This window comes from Trichechus manatus, unplaced genomic scaffold, assembly GCF_000243295.1.
Source record: "Trichechus manatus latirostris isolate Lorelei unplaced genomic scaffold, TriManLat1.0 scaffold00010, whole genome shotgun sequence".
NCBI lineage: Eukaryota > Metazoa > Chordata > Mammalia > Sirenia > Trichechidae > Trichechus > Trichechus manatus.
This window is the reverse complement of record NW_004443946.1, coordinates 25,769,316-25,790,252: the sequence shown is the minus strand read 5'-3', so window position 1 is coordinate 25,790,252 and position 20,937 is coordinate 25,769,316. Positions and strand designations below refer to the sequence as shown.

At 45.5% G+C, this 20,937-nt stretch overlaps 2 protein-coding genes across 3 annotated transcripts in view; one reads left to right on the top strand and one right to left on the bottom strand.

Annotated features, from left to right (window-relative positions):
- ZFYVE1 (zinc finger FYVE-type containing 1) overlaps nucleotides 1-8,029 on the top strand; it is a 67,932-nt gene extending 59,903 nt beyond the window's left edge. Inside the window, exons 7-13 of one of the 2 annotated variants that reach the window (XM_023726340.1) lie at nucleotides 301-398; nucleotides 489-606; nucleotides 2,308-2,478; nucleotides 3,372-3,552; nucleotides 4,142-4,255; nucleotides 5,857-6,078; nucleotides 7,067-8,029. In XM_023726340.1, coding sequence (XP_023582108.1) covers nucleotides 301-398; nucleotides 489-606; nucleotides 2,308-2,478; nucleotides 3,372-3,552; nucleotides 4,142-4,255; nucleotides 5,857-6,078; nucleotides 7,067-7,083 — 921 coding nt within the window. In that variant the 3' untranslated portion in view covers nucleotides 7,084-8,029. Of the gene's footprint in view, nucleotides 1-300; nucleotides 399-488; nucleotides 607-2,307; nucleotides 2,479-3,371; nucleotides 3,553-4,141; nucleotides 4,256-5,856 lie in introns of both variants that reach the window. The other variant, XM_004371009.2, reaches the window with a different exon arrangement.
- A 3,394-nt stretch (nucleotides 8,030-11,423) lies between these two features.
- DCAF4 (DDB1 and CUL4 associated factor 4) overlaps nucleotides 11,424-20,937 on the bottom strand; it is a 36,314-nt gene continuing 26,800 nt past the window's right edge. The window contains exons 9-14 of the mRNA XM_004371005.2: nucleotides 19,484-19,563; nucleotides 18,086-18,187; nucleotides 17,857-17,954; nucleotides 16,794-16,967; nucleotides 16,311-16,425; nucleotides 11,424-14,768 (exon numbers count right to left, since the gene is read on the bottom strand). Of these exons, the coding sequence (XP_004371062.2) occupies nucleotides 14,575-14,768; nucleotides 16,311-16,425; nucleotides 16,794-16,967; nucleotides 17,857-17,954; nucleotides 18,086-18,187; nucleotides 19,484-19,563 (763 nt within the window). The 3' untranslated portion in view covers nucleotides 11,424-14,574. The remainder of the gene's footprint in view (nucleotides 14,769-16,310; nucleotides 16,426-16,793; nucleotides 16,968-17,856; nucleotides 17,955-18,085; nucleotides 18,188-19,483; nucleotides 19,564-20,937) is intronic.

The window sequence follows — 20,937 nt, the reverse complement described above, 5'->3', positions numbered from 1 at the left end:
ACTGTTCATTCTTCTTAAGGGCAGAAGTGCTCTGCAGGAAACTAGTTTTGATTGATTTCTCCTGTCTGTGACAGGTATATAACTTAGAGCCCAGGTCTGGGGCCTGGGATGGGCACACACTCAGTGCATTAACATTCAGGACACTGGCTTCTTTAGAGACTCTCTTCTGAAGTGCTACACTCAGGATCTGTAAACCCTCAGCTGGTGTGGTTTGCGGGGGGCGGTGCTGAACGGAGGATGTACAGAGGCCTTGGGGCTTGGTGTGCATATAAGAAGCTGGCAGAGTGCTCCATGTTTCAGGCCTGCTATGAGAGAGGCAAGGAAGTCAGCGTAGTGCCCAAAACATCTGCTTCCACTGACTCCCCCTGGATGGGTCTTGCAAAATATGCCTGGTCTGGGTAAGTTTAAATGACATGGCTACAGGTTTTGGGTGTGTTTGTCTCCCCAGGCACTGGCTGGCTGACAGTGTTTATTTGCCTTCCCTGTAGGTATGTGATCGAATGTCCTAACTGCGGTGTAGTGTATCGGAGTCGGCAGTACTGGTTTGGGAACCAGGACCCCGTGGACACAGTGGTGCGGACAGAGATTGTGCATGTGTGGCCTGGAGTAAGAACGGTTTTATTTATTTTCTTCTTTCTCTTATATTGTTCTGTTACTTATGTATGTGGAAAAGTAGAGTTTGTTTAGAATTAAGGTTAACCATGAATTTCAATTTATTAGTAGTTTAGGAAGGCATGATCTTTCTTGTTTTAGACCTTTAATTGTTTTCATTTCTTTTTGCATAAATATTAGAAGCACAGCTTTAAAATGGTTTTACTGCATTGGCAAATAAAACTTCATTTTTCCATATTCACATATAATTTTATAGATGCAGTTATAACTTACATGCCATGTTTTATTTCCACATTGCTTCCACTTTTCATGATTCGTGATGGTCTCATATTCTGTTTAGTGCTGTAGTTTGATTCCAGCTCCCTTCTTTTTGGACATTTATGCTGTTTATAATTTTTTTTATATCAATGAAAGTGCTACAGTAACCATCTTCATATAAGAAAGTCTTTGTTTTGGGAAATTTTCTTAAAGTATATTCCAAGAAGTAGGCTTGCTGTAGTCCATTACTATTTTTTAATTGGACTTTTGAATCCAAGATGTCCTAAAAGCAAATCCGCTTATGAGGCACCAATTTGGTGCCTTCATTCTGAATTAAACCACTATTCACATTTGGCATTATCCATAAATCACAACAAATCCAAAACCTTTTCTCCTCATAGAAAAAAGACTAACAATTTTCTCTAAGGAAGTTACTCTGTGTTGCTCCCCTTGCTGGGTGATTCTAATGCCACTGGTCCACCTCACAGATCTACCCACCTTTGAGCCTTCCTGGGCCCTGCAGGTACCATAAAGCTGAAGATTTCTTATTGTTCTTTATTCCTCTTCTTTCCAGTTAAATACCCAGGCTCACTGAAATTTGTCAGTGCAGTGTGATCTCATTTCTGGAGACCACCCTCTTGGTATGATGGTCCAGGGCCATCCTGTCCCAAGGATTTAATGTGGCTTTGAACTAGTGTAACTTTGTCACTAGGCTTTTTTGTGATCGATACCTGTTATTTTTTGATCCATGTTATTTTCTTTATAAGCTGTCATCTCTATGGTAAGATAGTTTATATTCCAGGAAAACAGTAATTCCCTAGTTTACATTTAGGCTGCATTCCTCAGAGTCCTTGGGATTAGAGGAATACAGACGCCTCACTTCCTGCCTGCTCATGCGTTCATTCATTCTTTCATTATCTCACTTTATATCATTAAGTACTATGTGCCCAGAACTGAACTAGAGACTTTACAAAAATAAAAAATAGACTTATTATTCTCAGAGAGTTCACAGTCTCGTGGGGAGTCACATACGTAAATAGATATTGTACTTACTCATGTAAACAGGATTCCTAGAGATATTTAGGTATTAGAGGAACTGAGAGGAAGGACTTCTAACCCAGCCTGGGGTAGGGCGCTTCCTGGAGGAGGTACCATCTTTACATGGGTATTTCCTTGTCATATATTTTACTTTATGGGCAGAGTAAGTCCTGAATTGAATAGCTGTACATGAAGTCTTGTAGTCACCTCTGAAGGGAATAAATCAGCGATGACTGGCTGGATGATACTACTTGGAAGCCAGAGGATTCCTGCTCTGTCCCTAGTCTTCTTGGCCAGGGGGTTTGTGGTTCTGAGTCAGCTATGGTGAATGTGCAGCTCACCAGAGAGCCCTCTCCCTCCTTCCTTTCACTCCCTTCACTCAGAGCATTTTAATTTCAGACCGATGCATTTCTGAAGGACAACAACAATGCCGCCCAGCGCCTGTTGGACGGGATGAACTTCATGGCTCAGTCCGTGTCCGAGCTTAGCCTTGGGCCCACCAAGGCTGTGACTTCTTGGCTGACAGACCAGATTGCCCCTGCCTACTGGAGACCTAACTCCCAGATTCTGGTATGGTGTGGCAGGGTGTAGCATCCTTGGTGTGGCCCACCCTGCTTGTGCCACTTTGCTCCTGTGCTACCCTTGTTCTGTGAGGAAGGAACAGAATTTCCCCCAGTAAAATTGGCTTCCAGCTTATTGGGAGGGATGGGATGTACTGACACAGCCAGTTTCCTCTGTGCCTACAGATTTCCTTTTGTGTGATTTCTCTGTCGTGGGTTTTAGTTTCCTTTCCTGTGAGAGCTGATGGATATTGGTCAGATGCCCAAGGTCATGAAACCTCATGGAGGAAAAGACCTTTAGAGGTCATTTAGGCCCATCCTTGGCCTGATACATAAATCTTCTCTACAGCAGCCTCAGCAAAGGAGCACCCAGCTTTGGCCCGAACACTTTGTGACAGGAAACTAGCTCTTCAACAGGCTTCTTTTTCACTCTTGGATAACTCTTATTACTAGAAAGTTTTTCTCCTTGAGCTAAAACCTACGTCCCTTAGTTTGTAGTTGTCTCAGCACTGGAATACCAGCCATCAGCTGGTAACCCCTTCAGGGGGAGTAACTCCAGCTTCTCAGAGGCTCTTTCAAGAAGCCGTGAAAACAGTGAATTCTCATTGCTATTCTGGCTAGAATTAGCACAGTCCTTTCTGGGAACCCTGTGACTCAGCCAGTCCTTGAGAACAGATTCGAGGTACCTATCTGGGCACTTATAGGAAAAGAACAATAATCACAGCTGTGCTTCTGTGGGGGCATTGCATGTTTCTGGAGGTCTTAGGTCCCCTCTGTTAGGCTTGTTGGGGTCCTGCATTCCAGGGTAGTCCCATGGTCTTCCCTCCTGGGTCTTGTTGACTTTCCTAGCTGAGCAGACGTGAACGATAACCTGCCTCTGTTGTGTTTTTGGGGTTGGAGCAGAGCTGCAGCAAGTGTGCGACATCATTTAAAGATAATGACACGAAGCATCACTGCCGGGCCTGTGGGGAGGGCTTCTGTGACAGCTGTTCATCCAAGACCCGGCCAGTGCCCGAGCGGGGCTGGGGCCCTGCGCCTGTGCGTGTGTGTGACAACTGCTACGACGCCAGGAATGTCCAGTTAGGTAACGTGGGGCCTGTGAGCTGTGAGGGTGGAGCGGGGAGAGCCTCTTCCCTGGGCGCTGCGTGTTGGGAACTGGACTGCCAATTGCCCCAGCCCTGTTGCTAACCACATCACTCTTCTGAGAGCAACTGCCCCTAGTCTTGGCCAGTCATTCTCTAAGCTCTTTGTTAAGAGTCCTGTGGATCTTTTTCTCAAGGAGTTTGAACTTGTCCTGCACTCAAAGCTACAGAAGTGCTTCAGAAGGAAGGAAATACACACATAACATTTGAATTCTGAAAAGGTAACAGTGTTTACCAGAGATAGCTCGAACTGAGTCTTCTCCTGGGAGAAGGTTCTAGGTCAGTGCTTCCAGGACTTTTATAAAATAGCTCTAGTGGGTTGCAAGTAAAAGACTAACAGATGTCATCTAATTTCAGAGTCTGGGCCGACCTGACCCACAGCCCATACTCTTGCGATCATGTGCAGGATGGCCTATCAGTACTGTGGGAGAAGAGCCAGAAGTGCTCTGCTGGTTGCTTCTGGAGTTTTAAAATGTTTCCATTGGGAGATGATTAAGAGGTGATGGCTTTTCCTTTCTCATTTGTCTACAGATGTTGCTGAGGCACAGGTGGATGATGAAGGTGGAACACTGATTGCTCGGAAGGTGGGCGAGGCCGTGCAGAACACTCTAGGAGCTGTGGTGACAGCCATTGACATACCCCTAGGTGGGCCTTGCAGTGCTGCTCTTGGGTATAACGTATGTGGGATGAGGGGTTTTGGAATTCCCTGGGCTATCATTCTGTCAGAGGCTTGATGACCTAAATTGAATTGGGCAGCAAGGAATCAATGAAAAATTTGCACTTGCTTATGTGGTTTCATGTTTATTCCTGGAGACCATCCTGTTATACCAGCTGTTACTATGTAGCATACTACCTAAAATGTAGAGGCTTAAAACAACCATTTTATCATGTCTCTGAAGTTAAGAAGGGATAGGGAATGGAATAATTGGGGAAAGGAATAATTTATTCTGCTCTAAATGGCATTGCCTGGAGTTGTTACATGATATTTTAGTATGGCAGCTGGGCTGATCTTGAGGGTCTGGGCTGGCCTCACCTATATCCTGGGTACCTTGGCCAGGTCATCTGGAAGGGTTAACTCAGTAGAGCCCCTCTCCCTCTCCGTAGATTCTCTGGGCCTCTCTCACATGGTCTCTCTTCTGGCAGTTGGACTTCTTACATGGTGGCCCAAGAGCTAATATTCTAAGAGACAGGAAGTTGAAGTGGTCAGTCTCTTAAGGCCTGGGCCGGAAACGGGCACAGAGTCACTTCTACTCGAGTCTATTGCAGTCACCAAGCCTGTCTGGATTCAAGGGAGGAGACATGCACCCCTCTTCTCGATGGGAGCAGTATCAAAAGAATTTGTGGTTATCTTTAATCTGCCACACTAGCCAAGCTATTATTTAGGATTTAAGATAGCTACTCAGCTCTGGATGGTGAGGGGGTACTTGCAACCAGAAGGTAGGGAGGGGGAGTACATCAACAGCTTAGACAGGGTTAGCCAAACCTGGGGTAGTTTGGCCCTTTGTAGGGGAGACATGGATGACTCCTGGGTGGATGATGGTGAAAACTGCTTAGATCTAATTTAGTCATTGTAGCTCACAAAATGAGCAGATGATAGGCTTTTGACTTAAGGGTATAGGGATAGATGGATTTGCCCAGGCTTGAAGCTCAGGCTCCACCTGCCCTTGGGTAACTGGGAAGGGCAGGGGCTGCCCTTGGCACAGAGAGCCTGCCAACTGTTGCTAACCAAGTGCAGCACCTACTTCCTCAGCACGTCCCAGGTGTCAGCCCCAGCCAGTGCATTACAGACGGCATTTCTTATAATCCTCATAAGAGCTCTTAAAGTTGAGTTGTTAAAGATGAGTAAGCCAAGTCCCTGAGAAGTTAAGTAACCTCTCTTAATCCTACAGCTGCTAATTAACTCATGCTCAGTGGAAATGGGTTTTGAATGAAGGTACGTCTGACTCCAGACTCTGGATTCTTTTGTAGTTACTCCAGTGGTTCTTAACGCAGCAGTACTTGAAGATCACCTGGAGAGCTTAGTAGACATATAAATGTCAATGCCTGGGCCCAGCCCTGATGATTCTGATCTGGAGGGTATGAGATGAAAGCTGGACATGTGTGTTTCTTTTAAAAGCTCCCTTGGTGATTCTCTGTGCAGTTGAGTTTGAGAACCAGTGAAGTATCTGAGGATGCCTCTTGCCAGGTGGGACTCAGGGCATTGGGTTGTGTGTATCCCAGCTGTCATCATTCCTTCCCTGCCGCAGGTCTGGTAAAGGATGCGGCCAGGCCAGCATACTGGGTGCCTGACCATGAGATCCTGCACTGCCACAACTGCCGGAAGGAGTTCAGCATCAAGCTTTCCAAGCACCACTGCCGGGCCTGCGGACAAGGCTTCTGTGATGAGTGCTCCCATGACCGCCGGGCTGTCCCCTCTCGTGGCTGGGACCATCCTGTCCGAGTCTGCTTTAACTGCAATAAAAAGCCTGGTGACCTTTAACCCCAGCTCCCTCTCCAAGTCCTTCACAATTCCTTAGGTTCTCAGGGTTAGAAACAAAAATCTCGTCGGGGTAGGCCCTCCTCCTGGTCATCTGTCGAGCTGTGTGCCCTCTCCTCTATTCATCCTGGAGCCAGTTTCCCTCCATGGGGAGTGCGGCAGATGCCAAAGCTGGGGTGAGCCTGGCGGCTGGCCCAGGGGCATGAACCCCTCAGTGCAGGGGAGCGAGCAGCTCGTAGCAAGGGGAATGAACCTGAATCCGTTGCATTTATTTCAGTTAAAAATAATAAATATAAATATATACATATACCCGTATATACATACATACGAAAGGAACTTGGAGTGTATTCAGGCTGCCGTTGGCGGCGAAGACTCCTCACAGCTGGTGCCCAGCACAGGGATAGGCTGGCATTGGCAGCAGGTCTTCCCCACAGAGCTGAGCCAGCTCCAAAGTCACTTTGTTGCTAGTCACCTTTTGCTCTTCTCTCCGAGTCTCAGAAGCCTCTCCTTCCCTTGCCTTTTCCCTTTATGACTCTCAGCTGCCTGCGGAAGTGAGCTTCTCAGGTACTGCCTGCTTGGAACGGCCTGAGGGGAGCTCAAAGTGAGCTCTCAGAGGAGTCGCTATCCCAGTTCTCGGCCTAAGCCTGTTTCAGTCAGAGACCACCCAACCTAGTGTGTGGGTCACCAGAGTGGGTGGAGGGTGAGGGGTAGGGTCCTCAGCCCTGAGAAGTCAAAATGCAGGTGACGTGATGCCTCCTGTACCTGGAGAGAATGCCAAAGGAATGGGCCTTTCCCGGCAGCGGTTCCTGCTTGTGGCCACTTCTGTGTGTCTCCCACTAGGCTTTCCTAAAAGGCGGCCACCCTGCTTCTAAATTAAAGCATCTGCTACCCTCCCCTCTCCCGCCCCCTCAATCTGCTTCTGAGTGTCTCGCTAGGATTTTTATTGCTTATTTTAAAGTGTCTTAATTCTTTGTTCCCAGACACACGACCCCTCTAGGTGTTACTGGAGGGGTGATAGTGAGAAATCTTCCAGGGAAACAGAGCACAGAATGGACTGTTAGTTTTTAAGTATATCAATAATTCAACAGATCATAAAGAAAAAAAATTATCTCTTCAGTCCTTGCAAGAGAAGTAAAGTGAACTTTTGTTTGTCATCAAGAGATTGGACATCCATATCTGTCGTGACTGGAAAGAGATTGTTGTGCTGAAATCCTGTCATCATGGTGGATTTTATCTTCAGTGGCCAAAAACGAAGAATTAAAAGCAACATCGTTCTTGACTGAACTGGGTGGGTGGGTTGAGCTTCTGGGAGGTTAGTGAGCGGTCCCTGTGGCGTGGGTATCAATGTGACGTGAGCCCTGGAGACCTGTTCCCTTACTGCCTCCTGTGGCCCAGTGACTGAGGCCCTACTCTAGAATTGTGTATTATCAAATTTGCCATTATAAAGGATCTTCCTGCTGAATGTGGACTGTGCTGACTTTCTCCTCTAACTCCGTCAGTAAATTGGCTCACTGTGTCCTTGTAGTTGATGGGAAAGTAGCTTGGCTTTCAGAGCAGAAGCCGTGCGAGATGCATTTCTAGGGTGATAATATCTTACTTGTAAATATCTCAGTACATAATAAGGACTTTTTTTAAAAAAAAGCTGAACCAAGTACCACAAAATCATTGTCATATGGGGTAGATTTTTAATCTCATGATGACAAGCTGTTTCCCCTGGCTTTTAGATAGACAGCATGCCCCAGATTGGTTTGCTAACCAGGGCCAGGACTTTGATGATCATGGGTGTTCCTTTATGTAGAGTGTGCTGATAAGTGATGGTCACAGAACTCTGTAGTGAGTGGGCAGAGGGCTATTCTGCAAGGCCCCCGCTTACCTCACTGTTTTCCTGTAATTCTGCCTTGTTCGTCAGATCCTCCCAGATTGGGGTGTGTGGGACGGGATTGTTGTGGGGTGGAGGTTTGGGCAGCAGCACAGCAGAGCTCCGCTGGCCCTAGTACAGAAGCTGGTGTCAGATGCTGCACAGCTCAGTGGTAGCAGTTGATTTAACGCCTTGGGTCCTCAGGGTTTCACTTTGGTAGCTATTTTATCACCATCTGTGGGTGGAATCCTTTCTCACAGAACACACTAGGTATTACTCTGATTTTTAATTTCTGGGTTTAAAATACATATTGCTAATGACATATGGAAACGTTTAAAACAATTTTTTTGTACCCCTTTATTGGGCACTCCTCTTTTCATTTTCCCTCCCTCGCCTTGTCTATTCAACTCCTGTGTCATTAACTGTTGCCTCATTCTCTGTGGTCACTGACACTTGTCTTTGTCCCTTCCCTTCTTCCTTGCTTCATTTCCTCTTCCCTCATCTTTGTTTCCTGTCCCTATCCCTTTTTGCTCTTGTCTTTATTTTTTGGGAGAGTGGGGCAGGGTGGGAGGGTTTGCAGAGAAGAGGTGAATGGTAGTGGCTCATGTTAGACCTGGACATTTGTCTTGTCATTGCACAGGGTTCCCCTGAGCATGCGTGTCTGCCTGGTGGTGGGTAGTGACCTTTCTGGTCTAAGGCTTTCTCATAGGAATAATGCAGACAAATCTTCGGAATTTTCTTCCTTACACTACTCAGACCAGCTAAGGAAAAGAAGGGTACCCAGTGTCCATTAATAAGAGGTTTTCCTTTCTTGATCTGTACACATCAGATCCCAGCCCCGGCTAAATATGGAGTGAAACCATGCTAAATACAGGGTGAAATTACAAAGGCTTAAAAAAACCCATCAAACTATTATACATTTCGGCTTGATTAATTTTCTCAAAGTGAACACCATGTAACTGATCAGCACCCAGATCAAGAGACAGAACATGACTGAATCCCAGGAATGCTTGCTCCCTCTCCCCACCAGGAATAACCACTATCCTGACATCTAACAGCATAGATTAGTGCCCTCTTTTGTGTGTGTGCACATGCTACGTAAAAGCTTTTAACTTTCTGGTTTAAAGTCTTGCTTGTAGGTGGATCCCTCCTATGTATTGTTGAACATGTCCCTGAGAGCCTAGGACTGGAGATCCCCAGCTGGAGAACTAAGCGTTTCCTAAGCAATGGGACCCAGTGGGATCCTTACTGTATCCCTTGGGTTTAGCTTTGCTACTTTGACTTATTTGGGAACTGGAAAAGAGAACCACTATGTGCCTGGTATATGCCAGGGACTGTGCTAAGAGCTCTATATGGTCGATGGCTAATCCTCACAACCACACTGGAAGGTAGGTAAATAGTGGTGTTCAACTTTTATTGGTGAAGACGATAGTTCAGGGAGGTTCCAAAGCCCAAGGTTCCCTGGTAAGTGAGACCCGAAGCTGTCTTCAAGTCCAGCAGGCCTGGCTGGCTCCAGAGTGAGGGAGCCTGCCCTCTTCACCTTCAACCTGTTATTAGCATTGCAGAGTCTCCTCCCTTTTCCTTCCCCTGCATAGGTTATGAATTCTTTTGCATTTCCAGATAAGGTCAGTATCTTCTCCTTTAGAGGAAAGCTTAAATCAGGGCACTCGCTGGTGGCACAGTGGTGAAGTGCTTGGCTGCTAACTGAAAGATGGGTGGTTTGAACCGACCCAGTGGCTCCACAGGAGAAAGAGTTGGCGATCTGCTCCCGTAAAGATTATAGCCTAGAAAACCCAAGGGATGGGGCAGTCTACTCTGTCACATAGGGTGGCTATGAGTTGAAATCTACTTGACGGTACCAAAAAAGCGCAACTATTGTGTTGGGAGGGCTTCGTTTTATATCTAGTCATTTCTGTTGTCCTCAGGAGTTCTCATGGCAAAGGACAGTGATACTTTTCTTTCACTGAGAAGAAACAGGGAAGCTGGTTTAGAGATTCAACAGGTTGGTCTAGCCTAACACAAGAGCTAAGCTTCCAATTGTTAAATTCTGATTTAATGGCAGTTTTGCAACCATATTTGCATTTTCAATTTCAAAACTACCATCATTTAGGGGGAGAAAATTGAACCCACAATGGTAACCTGTAACTCCTCGTCATTAATGTAATTAGTTTTACTGTATAAAATCTGAAGTCTACCTTCTAACTACTTAATTTTCCCCTTCACACTAAAGTGAATTTTTATTTTTGTACGTCAGAGACTGTCACAAACTTGTGAGTCCTAAAGCCCATATGATATGGGGGCTCACGGAGTTACAGAATCTGTAATTTAGTAGCATGCTCATGTGACCAGACCCATCTTCGAAAATACCATTTGTAGCATGCCTTTATGTGCTTGGTGGAGTCTCAGTTAATATGCAAATACACAGTACTTCTGAGCGATTTTATCCACTGCCATGGTTTCAACTGTCCCCTTATACTGATGAAACGGAATTCTCTAACTCTAGCCTGAATCTTTCTCCAAGGCTCTGGCCCCTTCCCTCTACGACTCCCTCTGATGCCTGGAAGATAATGCAATTTAAACAGGGGCCTAACTGGATTTCCCAGTCACTACATCCCTCAGTTCTGGCTGCACTGGACTGTTGGCAGCATTTGTATCAGTGTGTCTTTGCTCAGATTATGGCCTCTGCAGAAAACGCTCTTTTTCTCTTGCAACAGCTGCTTTTATTCAGATGAAGCCAGGAGTGCAAGTGGGTGGGGGGTAGAAGCAACCAGAGAAACATGAGCAAAGATAGGACGCCCAGTCCAGAAGTCATCTGTAGGAGACAGAGTCAGCTAGTCTTGAGCAAAGGAAAAGAGGGGAAACTATTGAAATGAAACCAAGGCTCTGCCACTTACAAGCAGAATTATTAGCAGAAGACTTTGGGCAAATCACTTGAGATTCATTTTCTTGATAAATTGGAGGTACCATTACCTACTTCCTAGGGTTGTAAGAATTAAAAAGAAATAATGCTGGCAAAAACTGGTCATTCAACAAACCAAGTGTCTACTTGCGTCAAGTGCTGGGGAAACTAAGCTTCCTGCAGGAAGTGTCTCTCAAGCTGAAGCTTAAATGTTGGAATTTTACAGATGAGAACAGAGGACGGCTTGAGCAGAAGCCTAGATGAAGGTAACAGCATGTTCAGGAGGAACCTGAAACATTTGTGTCCAGGGAGCCCCAAGTGGGAGACAGACGGGGGAACAGGATGGAGGGGTATACCATGATCAAATCACAAAAGGCCATACATTCTATTCTGAGGCATAGGAAGCCATGGAAAGCTGGAATTTATCAGAAAGATTATTCCTATGGCAACAGCAGGGCCAAAACCAAACCCAAACACTACTGTCGAGTCAATTCCAACTCATAGAGACCCTATAGGACAGAGTAGAACTACCCCATAGGGTTTCCTAGACTCTAAATCTTTACGGAAGCAGACTGCCACATCTTTCTTCCACAGAGCGGCTGGCGGGTTCGAACTGATGACCTTTTGGTTAGCAGCTGAGTGCTTAACCACTGCACCACCAGGACTTCCTCAGAGGGGATAAACTTAAGAGTGGGACCCGAGGCTTTTACCAACACACGTAAACGGAGAAATAGAAGAAAACTGTTTAGGCTGAAACCGTGTCTTGGTGATAGTTATGTGGAAGATTTAGACCAGGACAGACTTAAGGCCGACAGGTGAGGGACATGATTTGGGCTCACTCAAAGGACACTTCTAGGGACCTTTGTTAGGGGACACTGAAGGGGCTCAGTGCCCTCCAGAGCATGCTGGGCCAGCTGTATTATAGGGTGACTACACTGTAATGTGGAACGTGAGAGGTGTTTATTTGTGGGCATTTTTTATAACAAGTACGTGCCACTGTTCTCATCTATATTCAGAAAGCTGTAAGTAAAGCAAATGCTGGGCCAGTCAGCCAGGGGTACAGAGAATAGCCCGGCGGTGCTGTCATTATCGCCTGCTCATCCTCTACCCTCCACTGTCACCTGGGGAATAGTGTAACATGTCCAAAGACCTGCAGGTGAAAAATGCTTCAAGACTGTGTAAACATACTAACCTTTATGACACTATATTAAGCAGACAAAAATACTTATTCTACAACTTCTCAGCCCAGTTTAGCTACTTTTCATACAACCTAAACCAAATGTAAGGCTGCTAACTGGTGATCAAACACAAACTGCTGCTAAGTTTAGAGATTTTGAAGAACTTTCTTTTAGTTTAAGGGAAATCTAAAATGATTCATTTTACAACTATTTATTTAAGCAAGAAATCTGGTCTATGGCAGTTTGATAAAAGGAGTCAAGAAGGTGTGCAGCGGTAGGGCTGTAAACATCAGAACTTATTGTACAGTCTTGAGTGGTCAGATTGACTCTAAGCAGACTTGGGCTGCATAGCCGCCAGACTTTCAGCTCCATTCAAAGAATCAGTGCACAACCGTGGGAAACGCTCTGCCTTAGATGTGCAAGAGCAGTGACTCTAAATTGCAGATCCTGGAATGAAATGAACTTGTATGTTCTATTGTGCTTAGAATGTGATGGGGACAAACGTACAGGTGGACGTTAGGGTCATGGCCCAGGATGTGTGTGTGTGGACACTGCTCTTGGGCAGTGGCATGTCATTCCAAAGTTAATCCAAAAGACCCTGCCAAGAAAGTGGAGAGGTATACCATGTAATGCTATTCATATTTCCTGGGGAACTACTATGTGTACATCAGGGTTGCAGGAATACAGGGACAAAATCTAAACAAACACAGAAGAACTTTGGCAATTAACAAGCTTCTTGCCCACTGGTGAGAGCCAGAAAAACTCATTTACCCAGTGATTAAATATCATGGAATGTTAGTAGTCACAGATTTATACTCACTGATTTCTCCACAGCAATAGCTCTGATACACAGGTCAATTATTTGGTCAGCAGAATGGGGACACGTGGAAGGTAGGGAGTGATCTCAAGTCTTCTGATTGTAATCCCCAGCTCTACACTTAATAGCTCTCTGATCCAAGGCAAGTCACTTAACGTCTCTGTGCCCTGGTTCCTTATTTGTAAGATGATGCCGATAGTATTATATTACTACAACTGTCCTGGGTTTTTTTAAGGATCAAATCAGATAATATGGGGGAAAGTTTTTTATATAATGTAAAAGGCACTAAAGATATATAGCCCATCTATTAGATAAGCAACCTGATATTCTCATCTTTGTGTGTGTGTGTGTGGTGTTCTGGCATGAAAGAGATTAACACTCAAAGAGGGTAAATGAAGAGTGTTTAACTGGTGAAACATCCTAGAGCTAGCAACAGTGAGGTGCAATTACCAGCCGTAGGTCTGACGGGACAAATGGAGCGAACAGGTATTAGAACCTAGAGAAAGCTGTTCCGATAGAAATTACAGCATTAGGTCGAGGAATGCAGCCACAGCCCAGGAGAAAAGGGAGCCAGAGAACTCAGAATCCCACTTCGCTCTTCTCCTGCCAGGACTTCCCATTGGCTGAACTCACCTGGTAGCCAAGGACCAGAGAGCTCACTAGTGAGGTCCACGTGTCTCAGCCTCCTGGGGCGCAGAGCAGAGAAGGGTGGAAAGTGGATAGGAAGGGGCAAACAGAAGCATTCAGCACAGCTATTAAACCCGGTCTCAGTCTCTTCTATTCATTTCTTTTCTCATTCAAGATTTGAGCAGATGTTCCTGTAGCTGGTTTGCTGTTATAAGAAGTCCAAGCATCATGATCTCCTAAATCATTAACAAAAGCAACACACCACAACATGGTTCTAGTTTATTGTTTGATAGAAGAAACAGGCCCATTCAGTACTTTGTATGAACATTTCACAGACTGCTTCCCCTAGATTACAGAGTCAAAGCCAATTTTCTTACAGGCTAGGCCCCTGAATCTGACATTCATATCACCATAATAGAAATAGGAGCTGCTGTACTTAACATTCTGTGAGGTACTTCAACGAAGGCATGCTAAGGCCTGTTTCAAACCTGCTAGCATTTAAAAAGATTCATCTTTCTTTCCAATGCCTAGAATGATAGTAAAAGGAGAATTCCAGAGATCTCTGCTGTTGATACTGAGTGAGCTTATTCAGGAAGGCCAAGTTTAATGATTCCAAACTTCATCCTTAAATCTGTTCTGCGGACTCACAGAAACGACTTCCCACTTCCTATTCTATCCAGTTGGCTTTCTCAAATACAGATGTGTGTCTTCCTGGGACTAACCTACCACATCCCAGCCAGTCTCATCATTACACTTCTCAAAACAACTTTAGTGGAAGAAGAGGCGGATGGTTATTTTACTTTCCACCAAAAAAAGTCTAAAAAAAAAATGTGTGGGGAGGCTATTCTAAGGAATTCAACAAGAATAAGAAATAGGAACCTTTTATGAAAAGGACTTTCAGGCTCTCTGAGCCCACAATTTAATGAAAATAACTTTACTGAACTGTCTCCACATAAAACACTTAATACCTTTACCCCTAACGCTGGATAGTCGGGATCTGTGCACACTGAGTGCCCGTTTAAAATGTCTTTGCTAGAAACAGAACAGCAATTGAGGCTCTTTACTTCTATTAGTCAAATCCACATTCCTCTAGGCTGTTCCCTGCAGAATCAGCTGTAGGAGAAATAGTAGAGGTCCTTCCGGACGGCCATGAGCAACCCTGGTCCTCCCCGGAAGCCCCCGAGCTGAGAAGAGAAGGCCACACTGGGGATGTCCTCCTTGGAGGCGGGGTAAGGGGAGGGTATGGTTCTGAGCAGGTGGGCGTCATGGAGGCTCCAGATTCTCGTGTAGCAGTCTTGGCCCACTAAGCAAGAGAGAAGATTTGGCAGGTTAGCGAGAGAATGCAATGAAACGCTTACGGATAACACATGGTTTCTCATGATCCATAAGGACTAAAAACGATTTCCTGTGAACCAAAATAAAAATTCCTAGGTGGAAATTATTTCTACTTATAGTATGTTCTCAAAATTATGAGTCACCTGATGCTCTAGACCCATAACTAGTTGAAGAAATTCAAAGTAGTAAGATGCACTGGCCAGCTGTGACACCTCCGGTAGCTCAACAGTCGTCCTGGCTAATATGTTAAGGATTCTGCTTCTCTTGGTATCAAGGGCTGCTCAAGAGACCTCAGCCCACCTGGTTTAAATGGTATGCAACTGATTTCCAGATGTAACCGGAAGCTCTCTTAACTTCATTATATCCAGTATAAAACCAGAGACACACTCACGGACAAACAAAGTGACAGCTCCCCAGAGCTCTTTCTCGTTCATGGTTCCGTTTGTGAGACCAGTTAGTCTTCAGGGCTTAAATTTCTGAGGAATGCGACATACAACACCACTGGTTATGGTAGCCCAGACACATGATATATGTGACTGGAGATGTCCAGACGGAAAGAGGGCAGACCTCTGGCATTCATGGATTTCACACGAGTGCTTCTGACCACTGGAGTGACTCCAAGGCCCTAACACTGAAGCAGGTGCTACCTTGACAAGGATGAATGCAGGTTGTGCAGTTCTCCGAGTTTTACTGCAGCTCGCTCACCATCCTGCATTGGCCTCTCAAGGCTTAGCTCTTCTATTACCCAGCAAACAGAAGCTCATTTGCGATGAAAGATTGTGCAAAAAATCTTCAAACTTCTAACAAAGTGATGCCTCTTAGCCACAAAAAAGTTTCATGGGAGATAAATACATTCTGTAGGAGTATTAGCAAATTTGAGGATTTGTGAAGACTGAGAACATAATCTTAATTTCTTAATGCTTTTCATGATATTAAATATGCTAGAGCCCAGAAGCATCATCTGCAATCGACTTGTAACTCCTTTCAAGAGGGTTTAGTGGCTAGAAAGCTCTGCTCCTATTCTACAGGCCATGGATCCACAGGGATGGTGTTAATCTAAGGGACCAAGAAGTAGTTATTTTACAATGATCTTGATTTGTCTTCTCAGCATTCTCTGGTGGAAATACAGGTAGGAAAACAGGAAGTCCACATTTTTAGACAGGACAACTGCGTGATAAGTGCTACAGTGAATGCTGACCTGGGTAACAGACCTAAAGCCTGGCTCCTGTGTTTACTGCACCCAACCCTTAAACCTGTCTCTGAGGTGATGTCTGCCCACTGACATGTGGACCAAGGGCTATCCGACTGGTAGATGTTTAAACTGATGTTCCCTAATATCCAATCTGTTTTCCTTCTGGTACCCTGTTCCCAACTGTTCACATTCCCCCTTGTTCCTTCTATTTTTGAGCAGCTTACTTCTTCCTCTCCTCGTGGGGCTTCCAATGTTTAAGGTGCTAGGGGCCCTCAGGGACAGTATTTGATGGGATGGAATTTTCCCTTCCCCAGGTACCTGCCATCACGATTCCTTCTTCCTCGTGCACGTGCAGGGGCAGGTAGGCGTACTCATTCACGTGACCTTCAAATTGCCTTAAACATTTAGTGGTCCTCAGGTCCCACAGCTTGATCTGTGGGAAGAAGCCCAAGGGGTTATTAGGGAGGGCCCAGCAGGTACATGGTGAACCCAGGGTATAGAAGCCAGGAAGGGCAAGGTGGTCTCCAAAGGTCTCCTCAGGTTATAAAGATCTTAACCTCCTGAGCCCTAAAATCCACCGGAAGTTCATCATCAGAGAACCCTTTCTATTTCTGCCTTGCCAGATTAGCCTCACCCTTGTTCACCACAGGCAGTCTAGCAGCTCCCTAATAGTCTTTAATGCACCTGGCCTTTAGATACCTCTTTTCTGCCTGGCGTCTTGGTACAAGTGTCCCTTCTGCATAACCCCTTCACCTGGCAGAAGGCTGGGCCAAATTCCTAAGACTTCAGTGCTACCCCTACCTTTCCAGCCATGTCTGATGCCATCAGGCATTGTTCTTCTTGGAGGATTTGCACAGAGGTCACCGCTGAGTCATGGGACAGGCGCATGGCCTTCCAGCCCTTGCCCTGACTTTGAGAACGCAGATCAATGGCAAAGATCTCCCCGGAACGACAGCCATTAAACAAGAGAGGGGCCTGTGGAAAGAGGGACTGCTCAGTACCCAGCTATTACTACCACTCTCCAAGGCTGGGTACGTCCTACATAACTCCCTCACCTCCCCTATCCCAGCCCTTCAGAAGGTGCGGGTGGAGACAGGTTAGTTAGGGTTTACGTCTCAATGGAGTTGGAAGAGAAGATGAGTCTTCATGAAAGGGTAAAAGAAATGGACCCCACATGTCCTCCTTGTGGGAAGCATTCAAGTCCTAGAAGCTGCCCCACTGGTTGTGTTGTCCCCTTAGGCCTCACTCTAAAGCCCACAACAGACACCCTATATCCACCAAGGTCATTTGTGAAAAGCTGGGGTGATAAGTATGGAGTAGGAGAGACGATAGAGATCCAGGTAAAGATGTGGGATCCCAAATAGAAGGGAAAGACACCAGGAAAGCCTGAATGAAATCTGTGCTTACTGCCGAAGACAGGTTAGTAGACTCCCTCCTTTATAATGAATCTTTCCACACTGGGCAAGTCTTTAAAATACATTAATAACTAGAATTTTCATTTTTAAATTTATAAAATGAACAACTCAAATGCTGTGAATTAAACTAGTAAACGCTATGCATTGGGACTTAATTTGTATATTTTTTCCATTATTTGTCCTGCTGGCTAATCCAAGGACTCAAGAAGTGCTAAAAATTCGTTTAAACAGGAAGTTGTTAAAACACTGCTTAGCCAGGCCTTTTTGGATCACTCAACTTTCATTCAGCCCAGACATATTCACAAAGTACCCCATTAATCCTTTCTGATGTCCTCTTTTTCCCATTAAAGAGGCATGAGGATTAGGTGCCACATGGGGACCTGATTCCTATCCAGCAAAATTTCCACTCTTGCAGAACTTGATATTATAACCTTCCAAATCTAACCCACCAAGACAGCAAACTGCTGGGCCAGGACATCACTGCTGGTGCCGAATAACTGCTGGTGTCCCGTCACCACGTTGGTCAGCAGAACCTGCCGAGACAAGCCTGAGGGAGACAGAGGTGAGCTGGTGAGACAAGTGTTATTTGCAGTCTGGGGAGAGGGACTGCTGGGCAGTAGGGTTTAAGGTCTGTGAGATCCTTTAACTCTGGGAACCTGGGGAGGCAGCCATGCTCACCTGTGCTGAAGCAGTTATTTGCCTGGGTATTCAGGGACCACGCACAGGACCAAGCACTGGGGATCTGGAAACTGCAGAGCATGCCAGGCCGGTCTTCAACTGCTGAAGGGCACAGAGAAGGTAAAGTGTGGTTGCCCTGCTGGCCAAGGAGCTCCTCTCTCTGTGCTGCCAGGCCGGTGACCACCAGATTAGGACACCTCCACGAGCAGCTGCTCAGAAGGTTCTATACTCTGGTTCCATTCTGGGTTTGTGATACTGCGAGACACTCAGCCAGAGCACCTGGCTCAAAGTGGTTATTGGAGAGTGAACTTCTGAAGCTTTCCTGACTTCCCAGTAGTAATATTAACAGTACTAATAGTATCAGGTGGGGCGTATGGTGTTATAAATAAGATGGTTTCGACCCAGCTCTACTACCTAAAAATAAAAATTATACTTTTAAAATTGATACATACCATACTTATAAATCTTTAGTTACAGTTCAATGAATTATCACAAAGTAAATATAACCATGTAACCACCATCCAGATTAAGAAATAGAACATTCCAACACCCCAGAAGCCACCTCATGTCCCCTCCCAATTACCATCCCTACCCAAAGGTAATCACTACCCTGACTTCTAACACCAGATGGATTCATTTTATGAGGCAAATTCTGATCCTTGCTTTGCTTCAGTTTCCTCATTTGTAAAATGGTGACAATTATCTCTCTTGCATTGTAAGTGAGTGGTAAGACGAAATGCAGGAACCGGGCTAAGTGTGGACTGCCTCACTTGATCCCCCTACGTAAACCGATGGGGTGGGTATTACCTTCACTTCATAGAGGTTAAGCAATCCGCTGAGGGCAGGAAGGGGCAGAGCTGGGGTTCGTGCCAGGTGTGCCTGAAGCCTGCACTCTTAGAGGACTGACCCTTGTCTTATTGATACGAATTATCTGGAAGACTGAAAACTTAATACCCAGAATGCTGCCAGGAAGGAGACATCATACTGCCTTTGGCCAGACAGAATGTAAGTCTCGACAAGAGCCTGCGGTAAAAGCTTAATGTTTTCTGAATGGATCCACACAGGCAGCTCAAATCAATGTTCTGCTCTCTCCCATTTTGATCTACACATACTTTAACTGTCTCTGGCTGCTGAAATGACCCAAAAGGGGTAAAAAGGAGGGGGCACAGTTAAGAATGCACATCCTTCTAGTGCTAATCCTGGAATCAGGTTTAGGAAGTCCTTCCACTGTTGCTTCTGCAGACTGTCGCCACCCTGCAAGCGCTGACGGGGGCTCATTCAGCCTGTAGTTCCCACATTCCTCTCTGAGCCATCCGCACACAGCTTATGCTGTTGGCTGCGGCTCCTGAGAGGCACAGGGGTGAACATCTACTTATTCTAAGGAAAAGGGCCCTGTACCTGGATGACTATGGGCGAACAGTGATGCTGGGAGCAGAGTGGCGCAGCCTGGAGTCTTCGCGATTCCCATGCGGCACAACCTGGAAAAAGCTGTTAAGGACAGCGAAGCATAACACTCTCCTCTGGGAGGAAGGATGGGCATGCATACCGTTCAAAAATTACACAGACATAAGAAGCAGGACAGAGAATAACACCCACCACCACCCAGATTTAACGCACGTTTACATTTTTCCATATTCAGCCTCAGATGTTTTTTAAAGGGAAAAAAATGTCACAGATACAGTTGAAAAGCCCTCTTTGGCCCCTCCCCAACCCAATTCTCCCTTCTTGTCCATCCAGAGAAAATCGCTATTCTAAAACTGATAACGAGTTTTTCTAGGCTGTGTATACGTAATACTTTCACTACACGTATTTGTCCATAACAATATAAAGTACCGTTTGTTTTTAAAACACACATAAACGGCATCCTATCTTTGACAACTGTTCTATCTCAGTCATCGCCTAGATTTATGTGTGTTGATGTATGTGGCTCCAGCTCACCACAGAGTATTCCTCTGAATGGATATACCACTACTGAGTGATCCAGCCCTCTGCTGCTGGGTACTTGGGTTGTTTTTGGTTTTTGCACCTCTTTCTCACCTCCCCCTCCCAGGCGTGGGAGCTTCTCGAAGGCAGTGCTTATCAATTAAACCCACGGTGAGAGTTTCATTTTACACTACAATTGAATATATACCCAAACTATGAAACTCTGATATTTTCTAGTCTATTTCATTAAGAAATGCTGCTCAACAAACTGTTCTAATGTCCCACTGATAGACAGGTCACGACTGCAGTTGGATAACACTGAGCTAGCGTCCACACCTAGAGTGGAGTTGTCGGTTGTAGGGTACTTGCATCTTCAGTTCTACTAGAAATGGCCAAATTCCCCTCCACAGTGGCTATACCAACTTGCTCACACCAGCAGTGTCAGCCTTTCAAACGTGCACTTATCCGAACGGATATAAGATGCTATCTCATTATTATTTTAACTTATAATTCCCTGACTGCAAGTGTGTGTGTTAATAATTGATGATTATAGCCATTTTGGTTTCTTATTCTTTGAATTGCTCTTTATGTCCTTTTCCCACTTTTCTACTGGCTTGTCTGTCTTCTTGATTGATGTGGTTCCTCTCGCTTTCCCTTCAGTCAACCTTCTCAAGACGGGGCTACGCTTCTCTCCACTCTCGTTCACTCTCGAACCCACTGAAACCCAGCTGACCCACACATCACTAGTGAGATGTTCTCACCAAAGTCTCCAGTGAGCTTCTAGTTTCTAAATCAAACGAAAACTTTTCAGAGGTCTCCGGCAAGATGGCGGTCTAGGCAGAAGCACCACGCCGTCCCTCCACAACAAAGATCCGAAAAACTAAGCCAAACAGAGAATCAACAATCCTGAAACCCTAGAACATCAAATG